This window comes from Serpula lacrymans, assembly GCF_000218685.1.
Source record: "Serpula lacrymans var. lacrymans S7.9 unplaced genomic scaffold SERLAscaffold_8, whole genome shotgun sequence".
NCBI classification, from domain to species: Eukaryota; Fungi; Basidiomycota; class Agaricomycetes; order Boletales; family Serpulaceae; genus Serpula; species Serpula lacrymans.
In genome coordinates this window covers 434,704-452,830 of record NW_006763297.1, presented here as the reverse complement: position 1 = coordinate 452,830, position 18,127 = coordinate 434,704, and the positions used below count along the sequence as shown (strand labels likewise).

Genomic DNA, 18,127 nt, shown 5'->3' with positions numbered 1-18,127 from the left:
TGAGCCGGAAGTGGTGTGCCAGTGCAAATCCGACCCAGAGAACAACTTGCTGACAAGCTTACATCATGATTGCAACATCAAAGGATCCTGCCAACGCTTGCGGTGACCTACGAATTTATGATTACTTGATTCCTTGGCGCAGATGGGTAATCTGCATTGACTGGGAACTCAGGCTGATGAGTCACCTTATATGAGGCTTGTGGTTGTGGATGAACAACATGGCTCGGATTTTGAATTCGAACGCAGCGGAACTTGGGGTGGCTTGAACAGCGTGCGGAACGCTGAAGATTTACTACAAGGTCGTTCATGTCGTAGGCTACTAATGCATGTTCGAATATATTACCCTGCTGCACATCCACATACTAGTAATCGTAACCTCGAGCTGACCCAAGTGTCTTCAAAGAAAATCGGTATTGATACACTAACAGCCATAAAATAAACATTACGGATACATTCACGTTCAGAAAGCAAGATCCGCAAATCCCTTCAAACAAATACACCCTTCATGCGTTCTTGCACATCTACGCTCAATGCCCTACCAACATATGAAAGCCTATCGGCTTTCCACTGGCCATCTTGTTCTAGACAATAAGGAGGCAAAAGGACGCATTCTCCTCTGCTTTGCCGATACCGGAATATATCCTTCACGAGTGAACCGCTACCCTGTTCGATAACAGCCTTGAGCATATTTATGCTGGCCTCTGTCTTCTCGTTTTCGCCTGTACCACGCAGATCGGGCCAAATAGTGCACGCAACGTGGTGCACGGCAATAAACCGGGGAAATCCGTCTAGAGGGTACTTCACCAGTGCCTTCAGATACGCAGAGAGCATCTGTCCATTACTTTCGACGGGCCAAAGATACTCATCGACGTTACACGTGATCATCTGTGCTGTAGGTGTCCGTATCGTCTTCAATAGATGACCAAAGTCCATCCATAGGTGTCTACGATAATCCAACGGGTACAGCATTGAAGTTGGAGGGAAAAGAAGTCGTGCAAAGAGTGGGTGGGAAAATGAAATGGCGTCATAAAGGGCAACAAAATCAGTATAAAACTGGTAGAAGGGAGTTGATGAGCCGAGGAAGGACGCGGCCACTTTTTCCAAGTCGTCACGCTCTCCTGGTTGTCTAGTAGGCCTTGCATCTGAAGAAGCAGGAACGATAGGAACGAGTAGGTCGTTCATGAATCGTTCCACTATACTATCTCGGAAGACTTCCTCCAATTCACCCTCTTGCGTTTGTCCATGTTCGAGCATAAATATCTTCATGCACGAAAATATAATCTCCGCACGAGTCGGGACGAACTCCAGCAGATGATGACGCAGTAAGATGTTACACAGGACTTTTGTGAGGAGAAGCGTGGCACGAACGACATCAGTTTCAGAAGCATCCCAGGAGGATGACAGGGAGGAAAATACAGGAGATGTACCCGAGCGTAGGAGGTGATCGATCGGCGAGAATATCCAGTTATAGGATAGCGGGAGTGTGTGTTTGGAGTCGAGTGTTGGGTGCAGGAGTCTTTGCGTCGTAGATCCCATGATAGACTGTGGGGAAGGACATATCGGCCCTACATAAACTTCGTTACTGGATCGAATAGCATGAACCAAGAATGGAGTGATGATCGACATTCCTCCCTTTTCCCATATGATCGGAGGTACTTCCATCCCCCCAGCATTGAAGAAGTCTGGGGTCATCATTGCCAGGATACTTTTCGTTACTTGAAGCCCATTTTCTTCGTCTCCTGGTAACAATCGACAGGTAATCGAAAATGCTTGAGCCACCCACAAATCAGGTGAGGTACCAGGGATGTGTCGTGAAAGGCGTAAGAAGTAGTAGAGTACATTCGTTAGTGGTCTAAGGTAACTTTGGTAAGGTATGGTGTTATCAGTGTTGAGATGGGGCCATATCGGGTGATTGACAAGAAGAGCGCAAAATGCTGAGAGGTCAGAGAAAGGAAGTAGGAACGGTGGAGCTTCTAAAGGGGTGTCTCTATTCAACGGCATGCAAGCAAGCCATAAACGGAGGACGGAGAAGATAACGGTAGCTTGTGAATCAGAGTTACGGAGGTGGGAGATAACGTCCGAGGCTAAATCTGTCCACAGCGAGGGAGAGTGGAGTCGGTCGAGTTCAGTGCGCAATGCGATAAGAGCTCCAGCTACTATATCTTTTTCTGAGCCTACCTCGAATCCATTTCCAATGGCTTCAAGGATACCTGCTCTTTCCGTTTCGCCGCCTCTGACTCCATTGACCCGCGCACCCTCCAGCCACGCGGCTTCAACTCTCCACAAACCAGCCCATACCTTCCAGTGGGACTCCCTCCTTGTTAGCTTGGCTCTGAGGGTTAATACATCATCCGCCCATGCCCAGCCCACAACTTGACTCCACAAAATCTCATGAGGCGGTGTGGTCCGATGTGGATCCGTCGCGCAAACTAACCAAGTTTCTAATAGTCCCAGCCACGCCTCCATTAAACTTTCGGACTGACAAGCCTCTGAGAGTACATATGAACCTACTGCAGCAAACTGCTCTGCAGCTGTTGTGGCGATGTGGGCATACATCCCGTATGAACCAAGTACAGTGTAGAACCTTAGGGTTGATGTCAGGAGCGAAACAGCGAGTGGAGTTGAGAAAGGAGATGATGTGGGTAGAATGGTGACAAAACGCAGAAGAGCATCCGCGGGCTCCGTCAGCGCGGACGCATTGGAGCGCGAGGCCATTGCCAGGGTGGTGAGTAATTGAAGTGCAGAAGGGTTCGGGAGAGGAGAGGTTTTGGTGGGTGGAATAGGTGTCAACAAGAATGTTTGAAGGATATTAGATACGAGATTCTTTGAGGCCATAATCGTTTCTGCCATTATATTAGATTGCTGCGCTAAACGATGGACGATCCCAAGGAGTTGCACAAGGGACTCTGGGGGTAGAGACATTTGAGCAAAAGCTTCAGCTATTTGAGAGAGAAAGAAATCTTGCTGCAAGAGGGATGGGGCATCGGTTTTTGAAGATTGTAATTCAGCTCCTTCGATGCCTGCAACATCTGCGTCCCAGTTAACCACACATTGCCAGATAGCTTCCACAGCTCTAGCACCTACACTTCCCCGCTCAACCATAGCTTCTAGTCCTGCTGCCAGGACTCGCCTTCGAAGATCATCCTCCTGTCCTTGTAATTCGGGGATTCTGATAACCTTACTCCCCTTATTGGGTCGCAATCTCTGTATAATTTTACTCAGCACTCCGAGCATAGTTGCTCGCTGAGCAGGGATACTGGATCGCGAAAGTAGAAATATATCATCAAGTGTATATCCTGCGCGGTCGCCATCTGCATGATGGTGTAATCCTAGATGAGTGGGCAGTGCCATCGACATGGATTCCGGGATCGGAGTACCGGTCAAATCGAAACGGATGCCTGTTGACGAGTTGTTTGTTGGATTAGAAGAGAGGGCTTCCATCCACGCTACGCTAGGATCGTGGGCGGGAACGTTGGGGAAAAAGCGCCGCCGGATGTATTCTGGAGTACCTTCCTCGGGATCGACCTCCATATCGGGATTCCGTGCTTCAGAACTCACTGTTCTCTCCGTCGAGTCGGACGGTGGCTGAGTCGATTTCATACGTGATGCTCCTTTCCAAGTACTAAGGGAGATAATGTCTCCATTTGATGTACCTGGGGGTGGAGGGAGAGCAAGAGGTTTACGCTTTGGAGAGGCAGGAGCTGACTCATAGACGTGTACATCTTCAGGGGTCACTTCTGCAAAACGAATTGACCGACCAGTCCTGCTAGACGGACGAGTGCTGCTTTTTAAGAGTATAGAATGTGGCTCTGTAAATTAATCGTCAAAAACGGCGTCCAATTCGAGCATTATATAAATTATGTACCCTTAGTACCGACAGCTTCAAGACTTTTCGCCCTTTGGATATTAGGTTTGATGATAGATGGAATTAAATCAGCGTTCTTGAGTGAATCGGTAGCGCTTTTCATATCCAAATTTCTTGATACAACTTCGGTAGATTTTTCGGGGAGCTCCTCGCGATCACCCTCCATACTCTGTGGCCTTCGTTCCCTAGCCTCTTTAACTTTCTTCAGCAAATCACCAACGCCATTGCCAAATCTTTCTACAATGTCCTTTCTCTCCTGATCTATCTCCTCTTCTGTCATACTTGCCATCCTGCGCTCATTCTCTTCGCTGATCTGACGCCGCATAGCCTCCTCTCCGGTCTCCACCGTCTGGATTTGTGACTGACTAGCTTCGCCCTTGGCTATACGCGAGGGTATTACAGGAGGGACATCCTGAGTCCTTGCACCATGTCCTTCCTTGCCATTTTTAGCGTTCTCTCTTGCACGAGAAAATGCGCTTTTGGAACGATGTTGTACCTCTGGAAAACCGGTTGCCCTCGAGCCTTCGAATTTTGCAGTTGTAGCCGAGGGCGTTAGGAGCGTCTTCCGCTCAAACACAGAGCCTACCAAAGGACGGTCATACGCTGACATTTGAATATCATACAGAAGCAAGTAGGAGAGCGGGAAAGCAACAGGTCATTTGAGGATAAAGGTCAAGTAAGGGCGTGCATACAGAAATTTCTAGAGACTGGCTCGAAAAGGATGATACGATGACATAATCACTGGGCTGTGTCGAGTGACGGTTAGCCTGGCCCTTACCGACTACTGATACGACAATGGATATCAATACATAGTGCTGGTTCTGGGTTCACGAATACTGTTCATGGCACATTTAAACAGTAACTCTAAAAGGACATAAAACTGGAATGGCAACTCCAGTAAATCTATAATCTACGCAATGTTAAGGAACATGCGAAGATGTATTAAACCAGGTTTGAATCAGGTGAATGGCAACGTAAGACAGATACAATGTCCAATACGGGTGCAGGATGTTCAAGCACCGACGTCGCGAAGTACGCATGCTGTGCATCGCCGTCGCTGCCAGGGTAGCGTGTGGCCTCGGTATCACGTACTAGGTCTAAAACAGACCCCATTGACGGGTCGGACAGTTCGATTAAGCACGAGTCACGTTGCAGACTGTCGACAGCTGACGCTGTATGTGGACATAGTTGATGGTCTGATATTTGGGAAGCGTTTACGGGCATGCGATGGGCAGGGGAACGTTTCTGCCTAAACATGGCATGTTTGAGAGAGAAAATATGCCATGATCAGCGGAGTTGGCGGGAAAACGAGAAACGTGATACACACCTCATTTTTCGACCTTTGAAGATCGCCAAGGTACCGAAGCAGCGAGTAAGGAAGCCCGCCATAGCACGGTAACTCTGCCTTGCTTCTGTCGTGAAACCAAAGAAAGAAAACACGATGATGGCGTACACCACATAAGTCCATCGCGTGAATTGTATACTAGTGACATACGCAGGTATTTGCGCTTGCCACTCAGCAGCTGGAACTTTAACAACATGAGAGATATTGGCATGCACAATATCCCACCCAGGCCAAGGAGAAACTGGATTTTCAGTTGCATTCGCTACAATTGCCCATAGACTGTACGGAAATGTGCAGGTGACTATCACAACGGCCAGTGCCAATAGTCGGAAAAATTGTTCATCATGTTGAATGAGCTTTTTGAATCCTGCTCCCCGCTGTGTTAAGGTGCGAATAGTAACGCCTGGGCTTGTATTATTTTCAGCGGGTACGAGAGGATTACTGAATACTTACCTAAGTAGACAATAAGGATAAGAGACACTATGAACGGCCATATCAAAAGCAGCGGGTACATGGGCTGCGTGTTGTATAATGCAAAATAGCAGCCTATCTCCTCGTAAATCATAAAGCGCCTAACTTGAAAAATATAGGCTGAGATCAAATTAGCATAAGCTTGCAGACAACACATTGTGAGAGACCTACATAAGACTATGTACAGCACTGGAACTCCTATAACAAAAAAATAGTCACACGCAGTGGCTCTCCAATGCTGTCCATCAACGATAAAAGTTTGATTAGGGGGGACAGTACCGTAAAACGTACTGTGACTTGACTGAGTCGGTTAGTGGTTATGTTTCTTGTGACAAGATACAAGTGACGAGTAATGCATAAGCACGCTGACTGCACACCAATTCCCCCACCTATCATCAAATGAGATGCTGTCAAAAAAATTTTAGAAAAAACACTCAAGTACTTAAGCCAAGGTGCACATACATATATCACACCACACAGGTGCCCAATCGGTGACACTATGATCCCAAACAATCGAGTTTACGAATCCATTCAAGCAAAGCAAGCCTATCCATATAATGAGAGCGCATGTACCGATATTTTTTGCTTAATCAAGGCATCAGCGCCATTTACCTCAACGGAGAAACATCCAAGAGGATGATAAATCACCTTTTACATGGAGCGGCAAAAGGACACTGGCTAGAACGAACCCGGTGAATGCAAAACCGGAAAAAAACTGATTAGTGGACACCATGTTCTACGAGACGGGAAGCTATGAAGTGATCACTGAAGCGAAGATGGGCTGCGGAGAACTCTTACTACAATAATTTCTTCTTTATACTCTCACGTCGGGGAAGGTAAGCACAACCAAAGAGCAGCTACAATCAAGATCTATCGAAAAATCAGACGGATCTTTCCATTAGCAACACTTTCAGCCTACAATTGAGCATGAGCACTGGTTTAGACCTACATAGCGTACCTCTAAGGGCCAGATTTCAGTGTGCCATCGCAGAGGAGCGTTACAAGCACCGCCAATGTAAAGTTGTAGGTAACCATTGCTAGTGGAGGAGCGGGATTCCGAGTCTGAGTACCGGCCAGACTTACAACCACGGTGAATATAATTGTCTCGAACTAAAAGGGACATCGTGCACTGTTCAAATAATCAAAAATGAGTTTCTGACCAGCGAAATCATCATCATGACCTTACTAAGAAGATCCCCACCTAGGTTACCCAACAAAAGAGCCTTACTATAGTGTACGATCACGTGTCTCGTACACTATAGTAAGGCTCTCTTGTGGCTATTCCCAGCACCAGCGTTAAATCTCGCCCCAAAGTGGCCACGGGACTTGGGCTGCAGGTGGGGAATATGAAGTTTACGAAGACCTGGCAAAAGAGATGGCCGACTTAACAGGATAATAGGTGTTGACGTTGTTGATCTTTTGCTTCATCTGATATGCCTCCCCAGCCATTATGTTGATCCACGAACTCGACGTGATCGTGTTCAAGTCCAGACTGAAAACTGGGACTGTCAGATTGATAAGTTAGTCGCATCTTATCTGGATTATCGTTGGAGAGATGAGGGCGATGGTATGCCCAACCATACAACGGCCTCATCTGATGGTCTCCAGAATAGCGAATGTCTATCGCTGAAAGATGTGGAATTAGTTGATATGTTTGGTGAGTCGATTATATCTTACGTTTTGCGTTGTATGTAGCTCATCAACCCAGCAGTGCGGCAAAGAGCATCATTATTTCCTCAGCCTTCCCATCAATTTCCTAACGAAACTTTAATTTACCATGGCTATCTTGGGTGTTCATCTTTATACCCCACAGTTGCGATATCTCTTCGAACACTTGCGGCCTATCGACAAATTCATAGAACTTGCCCGAGACTCAGTGTTCAAGCGCAATGTAAAGCATTGTGTCATCTTCATGATGTAAGTGTGTTTCTGACCTTACTACTCATTTTTATTGAATGCACCTTCTTTTCTAGATTCCTTACAGACCATATCTTGATGCACAGTTTAGTGCTGCCTACGATGTATATCTAGAAATTGTTTATCGTGTGGATGCCTTGATGAAAGTGGAGCTACAACAGGATTCCCCGCATTGGCGACTTAAAAACTCCTGCCCCGCTTGTTTTTATAAGCTAAAGGACGAACCGTCGTTAGGAATTGAATGGCTTGTTTCTATTGATGGTAACAACAGTCTAAAGCGATGGAAATCGTCCACATATGGACTTCTTTCAAGAAGCGATTCTCGCAAACCCAGGACTGATTATTGGGTTGACAAAGAAGCAGTTGATAGATACAAAGATCAGGTGAAGTCTAAGTCAAAATCTGATGAATATGCTGATGACTGGGTTGATGTAGCGCTTCACGAAGAAGAATCATTCACTTGTGTTGATTGTTGGCGAAATGCAGGTCCGGAACAACGCAAAAAAATGTTCAGCATCTTTGAAGAATCAGGGATATTCATTGCATCCTGTCGCCATCACTTTATACTACTTGCATGTGATATGATTCAAAGCGGAGAACTGTACGGCTTCATTATTTAGCTGGCTCATTTATTGATATGATTCACAGAGCCAAATATCCATTAGCAATTGTGGACAGATTGCTCTCAGTTTACGGGAGAAATGGTGGATGTGCATATGACATAGGCTGTGCATTTTCATCCACTTGATCACACAGCTGCCTCGGACAACGTGCAAAAGAACTAAACCTTCGCATGATGGTAGGGGCATTCCATGGCCATGCGCATAACAGGAAATGCCAATTAGATTGGCACCCAGCATATATTAAGCACGTTGGCCTTACCGAGGGTGAGGGCTGCGAGCATATCTTTTCCTCCTCCAACAATCTAGCTAGAAGTACCAGACACTCGAGTCGGTTCCATCGTCACCAAGCTATTGAAGAGCACTTTGCTTTTTGGGATGCTGATAAATATGCAGCACTAAGTAGATTTCTATTGTTTAGTTTGTGTTTTTGTATTGATTGTTGGAATTACAGGTGATTTTCTATGGAATCATTACCGACATGCTTTGCTAGCGGTACAAACACTAACTCAAGAACTCACAATGTTAAAAAAAGAGTTGAATCTCAGTGATATTGACTTCAAGAACTTCTACAACAATGAGAAGGCATATTTGGACTCATTCAAACAGCTGCCGGTCAGAGACAAACTAGAAATTTGATATGTTGAAGCTTTAGATGATTATTCACAAAGATAGTAAGTGCATAGTCATGTACCAGTGCTTGCCCTGATAGCAATAGCAGCCGAGAATGGGAGGACACTCAAAAGGCGGTAAATACTATTGCCTGTGGCATTCCCATTGGAGATCTAAGCCAATTTCAAGACGAAGTATTCCGGGCTCGCAAACACGTAGACACAGCTTATGCAGCGATACAAATGGCAGAGAAACTCACTACTGACCTGGAGATGTCGTTGAATATCGAGAAACGGTGGGAGATCGGAGGTCTGGATTATACCCGCCAGAAAGGAGAAGTTGCTTTGGCCAAGTATAGAACAGCTTTGGATGCTCTTGAACGTACAGTCGTGATGCGACTGTCGGAATTATCGAAGTTATCCATGTCAGGAACAGGTAGGTGTAATCTACTCTTTTCGTCAAGACATACTAATCTGTAGAAGGTTATGAACTGCGCCAACAGATCAGCAAGGGCTTACAACGACATTCCGAGGCTATTCGAAATGCCATCAAACGGTATAACAATCAGGCTGTTCTCCTGCAACCTCCTCGTTCAAAGTTGACTTGGAAGGAAATAGCCGACTACACTTTCCTCGCCGAGTTTGATCTTCTCCGCTACTCGCGAGCTGATATATCTGATAGCTCCTGGATGAAGCCAGCTAATAGAGCTGCTGCAGTGAAGTATTTTAAGCTCTGTCGCACTCGGGAAGAAATACTAAGATTGAATGTCGAGTGCCACCGCCTACGAACAGCAATTCATGATGAGGAGATACAGGTTACAGGTGCTATTGCTCATATTTCACAGACTAATGTGCTACTGGCTACCAAGATGAAGTGTCGTTGGCGGCAGAGATTTGCGGTGAACATGTTACATGTACATTGTCTGGATCAAATACAAAATTTAGATGGCTTCTCTGGTCAGCATGGTAGAGGCATCCGTGTTGAATCTGACGATCCCCAACCATCCAATTCTGCTGTGATAGTGGGCCAAGGGCAGGAATGCAATCATGATATAAACCGGATAATTACTACAGAATATGGTGATGGTAGCATAGTGGAAAGGAGAGAGCAGCAAAGAATGGCGCGAGATGCCCTAGAATTTCTGCAGGACGTAGTAAATGACTGATATATTGATTACATGATAATTTATCTACAAAATGTTCAGTGATAATGGCAATGAAGCGCTCCCTTTAGATTACTTAAATTTGACTTCTGACAAAAACCTCCCATAGATCACCATGCAAGACTGTCTTGATGGAGGACTGTCGCTCCTGATTTGGTGCCCTGGTTCGGACATCATGCCCAAGCTGTTACCCGAAAATATTGCAGTTGACATGTATGTGACTCCCCGTGAGCTTATTGAAACACCTGATAGGCTCGGCGGGGATGTTGCAGTGCTTATTCAAGCCTTTTGCCAAGAGTTCATGGTCCCACATCTTTTACAGTTCAAGCAGTGATGCGAAATTGAAGGGGTGATGCCTCCTCCACGCTGTTTGGCCCCCCTCTTATCAGTATTGGGCCAAACACCGACACTGTCTTGGATCATTTTGGTTTGAATGACAAAGCTTTTGTTAAAGCTTCATGAACTCACTTCTACTGTGCGGAGCAGTCATCTGGAGGCAGTTTTGAGGTCTCCAAAGTGGAACCTTACATTCGAACAAGCCTCAAATCTTGCTACGGCTCTCCTGAAGGACATGCAGGGCACTGCATGTGATGAAACGAAGGTTCGTGATAAAAATTGCCTCACATTTCTCATACATCAATTGATATTGGTTCGTTTTTAGTCATATTCCCTCATCACAGCCATGCTCAAGATCATTGGGACTTTGTTGTTGCTGCGTATTATTTACTTGTCTTGGCTGTACTTGTAGATGTACAAAAACTGCATGTTATTCATATCTTTTTAATACATGTGTTCTGTGATGTAAGCAGTTGTTCTTGTCCTTGCATTATGGGGATGTTATTACAAACGAAACATATAAATGAGAAGCAGAAAACATCATAGATTTTCGGTTTTTACCCGCTCCTTGAGTACAGCTATGGTCTTCAATATCCTCATGGCAAAACAGAACTCGAAGTTTCAAGGCTTTGCTGGCAGTGCACCTCGAGTCAAGGTTAAGCTGAGCAAGGAAGCTTGAGCCAACCTTACTTCTGTTCGCCGTGAGCGTTCACAAAAATTCAGAGAAGACCTTGAAGAAGCTTGGCAACAAATTGAGGGGACCACGGCTACAATTGCTGCAGCAAACAGCAAAAGCATCCACCGTGTCCAAAACGATCTTTACATGCACCATTCAGTGTTACGTTCAAAAAGAAAAGCAAGCACTTGGAATGCGTTCTGCTGGAAAAAGAGCCAGGAAGTTAGCGAGGAGAGCAGTAAATATTTTGACACTTACTTTGAAATGACAATGCTAATGCCATATCACCAGGGGGTGTGGGTCCGAAAGCACTGCAAAATATCCTTCATGACCATAATACCGAGTACCATTCCTTATCGAAGGATGAGAAGCAAAAGCTGTTGGAAGACTATTTAGCTCATGCTGATAACAAGAAGAATGGTTTTCGTATTACAGCCAAGTCCCAAATCAACGATGTTACACACACTCTAAAGATGATTGAGCAAGAGGTAAGGCATCATCCCACACGTAAATGGCGATAAATAATTAACTAAGAATAGTTAGAAAGCTTAAAGTGCCAAACAGGCATTGAGAGCATCCTTTACGTGGTCCGTGGTTCGACGGATCTACCCTTATGGGGTATTAGCTTTTCGACAGAAGGAATCGAGAACTTTATGAGCACCTGCATGGGGATAGATAATCAGCATTTACTCAGCAAGATAGAGGGCTTCACCATACAGGGAATGACAGGTGAGACTTACCCCACCCTTTACGGTTTCGAAACATCCTTAACTGGCTACATAGGTGCTGCTAAGAATCACCAACAGCAAATTTCCGAAGTGAGAGCAACAATCCGAGCAGAAATCAATATGTCCCTTCGTCAGTTCTGAGCCTTCCTCATTATAAGTAAGAACTCACTTTCATATAGAAACCATTACTGGAGATCACAAAGCGAAAATGCAGTGGACTCAGTACTGGCGCAATATAGTTCAGCGTTATCGGGTTAAAATTGAAGGGTGGCCTGAGAGTATTCCTTTCAGAAACTTGAGCCAAGTATCTAGTGCTCTCCCAGACCTCGAGGCGCTCCTTCAAAAGTAGCAGACAGGTGCTATTCATTGGCGACACATAACTGGCGATGAGCTCAAGCATATGAGTGCAGAACATGACAGACAGATTGAATCTGGTGAAGTACCTGACACGGCACGTCAAACTCGTTCAGATAAAGGGTCTAAAAGGAGAAAAGGTCGAAGGGGGAGTAAGGAAGGAAGTAGTGGGGCAGCAAAAGGGAAATCATTCAAGAGTGCAGAGACAATTCATAGTTCCAGTGAAGACGAGCCTGATAGTCAGCCAAGAGCACCTGCTCCAGCTGCTAAGACACAGATGTCACCCCATATGGACACTGCATCTGATACACAGCCTGAATCAACAAATGTTGCGCCTGCAGCGGATATACATCCATCCACGGATAATGTAGAGTCGCTGGCACTGGCACAACCAGTCACTAATGGTCTTACTGTCCTGTCAAATGCTGCTGATTCCCAGCCCACCAATAGTGGCTTCGGTTTTCCACAGACACATCAATTGTTCAACTCCTGGATGCCTGGACTGCAGTCGACAAATTTTGCATCACCTTCAGACTATGCATATAATGATTTCAATGACTTACAAGGGATGGATATTAACTCCATGACTGGGTCATTTGAAACACAAATTCCAGCCAGCAACCTCGACCAGATGTTTGATGCCTTTATTAACCCATACACCCCACCTCCCAAAGACAGCTCTGCGGTGTTCCAGACAGCTCCGTTTACACTAGATTTGTCTAATGTTTAATACAAAACCACATGCCTTGATTGGTGCGCACTCTTCAACAGAGTGGCTTTGTATATAAAGCAACCATCTCGTGTTGTAGATACTGTGCACTAATTAATTGATGCTTTGGATTTGTTAGTTCGTTGAGAATACTGTATTGAGAAAACATGACACTTACTTATCTTTTGCCAGCTGTTTGAATCTCTGAGCGTCGAATAGATCGCCTTATTCCATGTTTAATTGTCGACTTCGAGAGGCCTGAGACCTTGTTTGAAGCACCACGAAGCATTATTATAAGATAAGAAAGAAAGGGGTACTTATCTTTAATAAATTGATGGCGACGAGGGAGGGGGGTGAGGGATGACGTGGCGACAAGGAGGAATGATGTGGTAGCGTGGCAACGAGGAGGGGGATGAGGGCGACCAGCGATAGCCAGAGCAACGACAACGACAGGACAATGCTGGCGGGATATATAGAAGCTGAACGAAGGTTTGTAATCGGACAATGACGGCGGAGCTTACATGTATGCCGAACCAGAGCCAGAGCACTTGCAGCCCAAGTCCTGTGGCCACTTTCGGGCGATATTTAACGCTGGTGCTGGGAATAGCCACAAGAGAGCCTTACTATAGTGTTACGATCACATTTTCAGAACCTACGTTTACTTTTTATTTTCGAACTCTAAGTCACGTGACTTACCATATGGAGATATTACATAAGCTGGACACATGGTGAAGTCACAAGATCAATCACATGACAGGACACATGATCGCTTACATCATCAGTCACATGACAGGTCACATGACATGACATCACTACTTATTAATATAGACAATGACATCATATAGAATACGATGGAACACTATAGAACTATTACATAAACTATACAGTACCTCATGTACCTTAGTATATATACAGAGCAATAAAGACGGAAGCTCCTCAGCGAGTCTTCCTGTTGTTTACCCACAACACACTTGTTCCTCCCACTGAGCTTGCTAGCCTCAGGGACTGCAGTATACAAACTCAGTCACCCTTCCATCATCACTTAGAGTTCGGCGTGTGCACCAGAGTATACAAACTTTGGGTATTGTTACACTATAGTGTACGAGACACGTGATCGTACACTATAGTAAGGCTCTTTTGTTGGGTAACCTAGGTGACTTTACTATGATTTTCCACTCAATCTGCTGGAAACGGTCTTCGCAATCGGCCTTGGCATGAGGCAGTTTCTCGAAGTATATTTCGAACGTTCGAATTCTGTTTCTGTTTGTGCCGCATGTTGTATGTACCAAGCCATAAGATTAAGCTAGAGCGGTGTATTAGACAAGTTTGGCCGTCTAACCGAGACGCACGAACATATGAAAACGCTGTTCTCCAGCTGAATATCACCATATATGAGCATGTGATAACTGGGATGAGTTTGATTCATTAATGATTCCACTCTTGGCCACCTTCAAGTGAAATTCCCACAATTGCAAGCTTGTTCTCAATGTCGTAATATTGCAAGTCCCCTGATTTCTGATGACATTCTCAACCTCACATTTCTGCTTACTACTACATTAATGCTCAAGTTCCGGACTTGCGTTACGCTTTCCTTCGTCTCAACGTCTATCCTTTCACCAGTATTCTGACCGCCCTGTTTATGCACAGATTGCTTCCGATCTCACTATTCATCAGTAAAGTGTCAAATTTCTTGACGGAACTTGGTCACGCTTTGCTGACTTTCAAGACTGTTCAAGAAATATAAGGAATTAAAGCTCTATCAAGTGAACAAGAAAGCGAGCCAATTCACCTTCAACTTCATTTAGACACGTAGGCTGGTCTAAGTAGAAGCATTCAGACATTTTGAGCAAAGTGTTATCCAAGCGTGGTCCAAGTACATGAAGTATAAAATCAAGTTTGACAAGTTATGAATCATCCTTGGCTAAGTCCGAAGGCATGATGGTCTATATATTTATTAATGTAGAACGTAGGAAATTTATCTAGTGAGTTAGTGAAATCAATGTCAGATGGGATGAACCGATGACCATAATCGCCGAATACAGGCATGAGATGTGCACTACGAAAGATACAGTCTAAATGAATAATTTCAAGACTGGGTGATCCATCGTCATTTGTATCAGGCTGGACCTTCCACAACCCAGTGAGTTCATCAGGCTCATCCAGAATATGAGAGAACCACTGTATAAGAGCACATGGATAAGTAGTATTATCATGTGAGAAAGAAAGGAATGCAAAAATGCGAACGACATCGAGTCCTCGGATTCCTGGAATTGAAGGATCGCGCTCGACAAAAGCACAGTCGTAACGAGCCGCATGCTTTCGCCACAAAGGCGTGGCACGAATTGTTTCTCGGCGCATACCACCGATTCCACTGCAGTCGCTTGGCGCATAGAAATATGCGACTGCCGAGTGCGTCGCAACTACCCTCGAATTGAACATGGGGCATTGGTGCAGGGGTATATTAAAGGCTGAGGGCGCGTCATGGTTGTTCATGTGCGCTTGGCTGTAAAGGAAGCGCCGGAGTAACTCAACAAGGCGGGGTTGGTTGAGCTGCACACTGAGTTTGTGGCAGTTTGTTGAATATTGACGCACTAAAAAGATAGCCATCAGTATAATATACATGTAAATAGCAGTGAAATAAAACGTACAACGGCGAACCGATGGTTTGACATAGCCAGGTGTCAATGGACCTGGGACCGGCCCACTATCCCCGTTGTTGTTGTCTTCGGTGTTGTGGTGCTCCGCTCTTGTATCCAGAGCTCTTGTAGCCTCCATTGCATCATTGTGATAATTCTTTACATAGTCTAGGATACTGCCTGAAAGCATCCCACGGGCTGTAAAGTCCACCCTAGAGACCGCAAGTTTGTCGAGCCTCTGGTTGATCAGCAACATCTGACCAAGTGCTTCAAATCTGCTTGACCGGCGCCATGGTTCTTTTACAGCCGTAATGTGTCGTGATTCCGTTATTGACGAACAGAGGCCGTTTGGAGACCCAAACATTCGAATGAGCCATGGATAATGTTGTAGTGAATGCTGTCGTGGGAGAGAGAACCCTGTTGGTCGGACACCTAGTGTCTCAAAAATGGTGCGGCTGTGGTGGAAATCCTTGACGGCATCTTGCACTTTCTGGATGGTGCTGTCACTGTGAGTATCGTGCCGTACCAAGTAACAGAAGTCGAGAAAAGCCTGGAATGTGCGTATTATGTCTGGGGGGACATGCCCTTCAATAGCGGGGAGGTACACCTTCATGAGAGCCTTTGAATCGTCGCCGGTCCACTGCTTGAATCCACGGCCTTGAGGAAATCGTCGAAGGCCAGGAAACGAGGGAACTGCTGCAATCCGTCGGTCAATGTCATCCGAAATCTCGTCAGCCCGCTTCTTGCTATATGTTAGATGGAGGTAATCCTCTACCCAAGTCACAAGGTGATCCTTAAAAGTACCTTTGATGACTTGGTGAAGAAGATCAGGAGCCAGAATTTCATGTATGTCGGCACGAGGGAAATCATGTGTGAATGGCTGTTTGAGTGTGGGTTGGTGAACAAGAAAAAACAGGATTCGTTCGAATGTAAAAGGGTTGGCAAATGAGAAAGAACAGGATTCGTTCGAATGTAAAAGACTCACTACTATGTCGCTAACAATACCATATTGGTCCCACAAAACCACTGGACTGAGGAAGTTTGCAAGAACCTCTGTGTGATCTTCTGAGCGCCGACCACCTTCGCCATCAAGATTGTTAGGCCAGGCAATACAGCTATGAGAATCAGATATTAGTCTGAATAGTACCGTATAAGAAAGCCACTTACCGAGGACACCACCCTTGAACTATACATGCAAGAAGAGCCTGCTCCGGATAATCAGCTATGTATGGACCAATACCATAGATAACACGCCTAAAATGCATGTCAGTGCATCGTAGAACCTCCGGAACTAGCATCCCGGGTTTGAGATCTTGAAGAATGCGAGCCAGGGAGGTGTGGAATAACTGTCGGCGAAACTTGCGAAACTTGACGTCATTTGCATACTTCTTCTCAGCTGAAAAGGTGTTAGCTTTAGTATACGCAAAGAAAAAATATTGTTGAATAGAACAAACTCTTTGGAATGGCCAGAAAGCCCAGCAATGCAACAGCATTCCTGTGTGCTCGTCGGACATTATTGTGAACATTTCCAATGGATATATACACTGGATAATATTCATTTTGGCCTGTCGCAACTGACACTGTGGTCTTATCGCTGCCTAGAATAACAGGCACGAATGATGAGCCATGGGTTGTTGGATCCACGGAGATCTTGTCGGCCTGCTTCCAGGCCCACTCCCCTGACATGAAGTCTTTATATTCTCGCTCTCCCTTCTTGCTAAACTTCCGGTAAGGCATGAAATTGGTTTCACCACAGAAGTCTCGATTAGATAGCATGTTTTGAATGATGGCACGCGGACTCCTAAACCAAACATCAAATTCCTGTTTCATCCACTCTGGGGGGTCTTCTTCGGGAAGCTCGCCATTATATGAGAGAGAGAAAGACTCCCATGGCACGTCACTGCCGGAAGTCGAGTCAATTACTCGGTACAAGTCGTCCTTGTTTGCAAAAGGGACATCTTCATCAGCCAGACCATTTTTGATGAACGAGGCCCTCCACAGATCTACAAGGGCATTAATATCTCCCCCAGACATCTGTACCTTTTTGTAGAGGAGTTCCGCCGTCTCAAACTCAACACGATCCCGGTATGGGGACCAATCATTGGTTGACGGGGTTTCGGGTAGTACAGGTTTTGCTCCAGGAGGTAGAAAGTTCCCGTTTTCATCACAAGGCCGTCCTGTGAGTTTTCAGCAGGAATAACGCCCATTAGAAAACATAGACAACATACCATCTAGAAAAGGATGGTATTCAATCTCACATTGAGCCTGATCTTCTAATGGCTCATTGGATAGCGGATTTTCTTGCTCATCCTGTCCGTCAAATGGTTCGAAGTTGCTTTCTAGTTCGTTTTCAGCTGGTGGTGAAAGTGCTGGGTGCTCAGGAGGAAGTGGATGGCTGGGGGTGCTGACATGACAAGAGCGCACATGTTTTTTCAAACCGGAGACACTGCGAAACCAGCGGTTGCACTGAGAATTCTCGCAGGGTATAGTTAAGCTGCTGTGGTGTGGCCGGGCGGGTTTGTGATGATATATCTGGGGAGGCATTGTTGTTCGAGTCTACTAGTAAAGAACGTAAGAGCAATCATACTATGTGTGAGAAAGCTTTAGTTCCGAAGTAACACAGAAAATTTCATTTGAAAATTACCTACTATTAGTCCTGAACTCCGTTTTCTCTCTTCCACGTAAAGCTTTGTCCA

The 18,127-nt window shown here is 45.4% G+C and overlaps 6 protein-coding genes across 6 annotated transcripts; 3 read left to right on the top strand and 3 right to left on the bottom strand.

Moving 5' to 3' along the window:
• Positions 1-486: 486 nt before the first annotated feature.
• On the bottom strand, positions 487-4,475 carry SERLADRAFT_438811 (uncharacterized protein; the record flags this gene model as incomplete). Its single annotated transcript, XM_007319204.1, has 2 exons — positions 487-3,809; positions 3,866-4,475. 2 exons carry the CDS (start codon positions 4,473-4,475, stop codon positions 487-489), a joined length of 3,933 nt encoding a protein of 1,310 aa, XP_007319266.1.
• A 219-nt stretch (positions 4,476-4,694) lies between these two features.
• SERLADRAFT_361873 (uncharacterized protein) lies at positions 4,695-6,880 on the bottom strand (the record flags this gene model as incomplete). The annotated part of the gene is made up of 10 exons (XM_007319203.1): positions 4,695-5,114; positions 5,193-5,613; positions 5,664-5,801; positions 5,853-5,919; positions 5,973-6,088; positions 6,144-6,266; positions 6,330-6,417; positions 6,480-6,551; positions 6,631-6,810; positions 6,868-6,880. 7 exons carry the CDS (start codon positions 6,412-6,414, stop codon positions 4,808-4,810), a joined length of 1,257 nt encoding a protein of 418 aa, XP_007319265.1.
• Positions 6,881-8,146: 1,266 nt separating this feature from the next.
• Positions 8,147-9,717, top strand: SERLADRAFT_469506 (uncharacterized protein; the record flags this gene model as incomplete). Its single annotated transcript, XM_007319202.1, has 4 exons — positions 8,147-8,199; positions 8,247-8,892; positions 8,940-9,265; positions 9,313-9,717. Coding segments are annotated over 2 exons (597 nt in total), but the record flags the coding sequence as incomplete, so codon positions are not given.
• Positions 9,718-11,348: 1,631 nt separating this feature from the next.
• SERLADRAFT_391561 (uncharacterized protein) lies at positions 11,349-11,525 on the top strand (the record flags this gene model as incomplete). Its single annotated transcript, XM_007319201.1, has 1 exon — positions 11,349-11,525. A coding segment is annotated over one exon (177 nt), but the record flags the coding sequence as incomplete, so codon positions are not given.
• Positions 11,526-12,275: 750 nt separating this feature from the next.
• Positions 12,276-12,751, top strand: SERLADRAFT_391560 (uncharacterized protein; the record flags this gene model as incomplete). The annotated part of the gene is made up of 3 exons (XM_007319200.1): positions 12,276-12,588; positions 12,650-12,669; positions 12,710-12,751. A coding segment is annotated over one exon (189 nt), but the record flags the coding sequence as incomplete, so codon positions are not given.
• Positions 12,752-14,642: 1,891 nt separating this feature from the next.
• SERLADRAFT_449880 (uncharacterized protein) lies at positions 14,643-17,975 on the bottom strand (the record flags this gene model as incomplete). The annotated part of the gene is made up of 6 exons (XM_007319199.1): positions 14,643-15,386; positions 15,444-16,311; positions 16,417-16,546; positions 16,599-16,827; positions 16,886-17,608; positions 17,660-17,975. 6 exons carry the CDS (start codon positions 17,973-17,975, stop codon positions 14,707-14,709), a joined length of 2,946 nt encoding a protein of 981 aa, XP_007319261.1.
• Between the last annotated feature and the right edge of the window lie 152 nt (positions 17,976-18,127).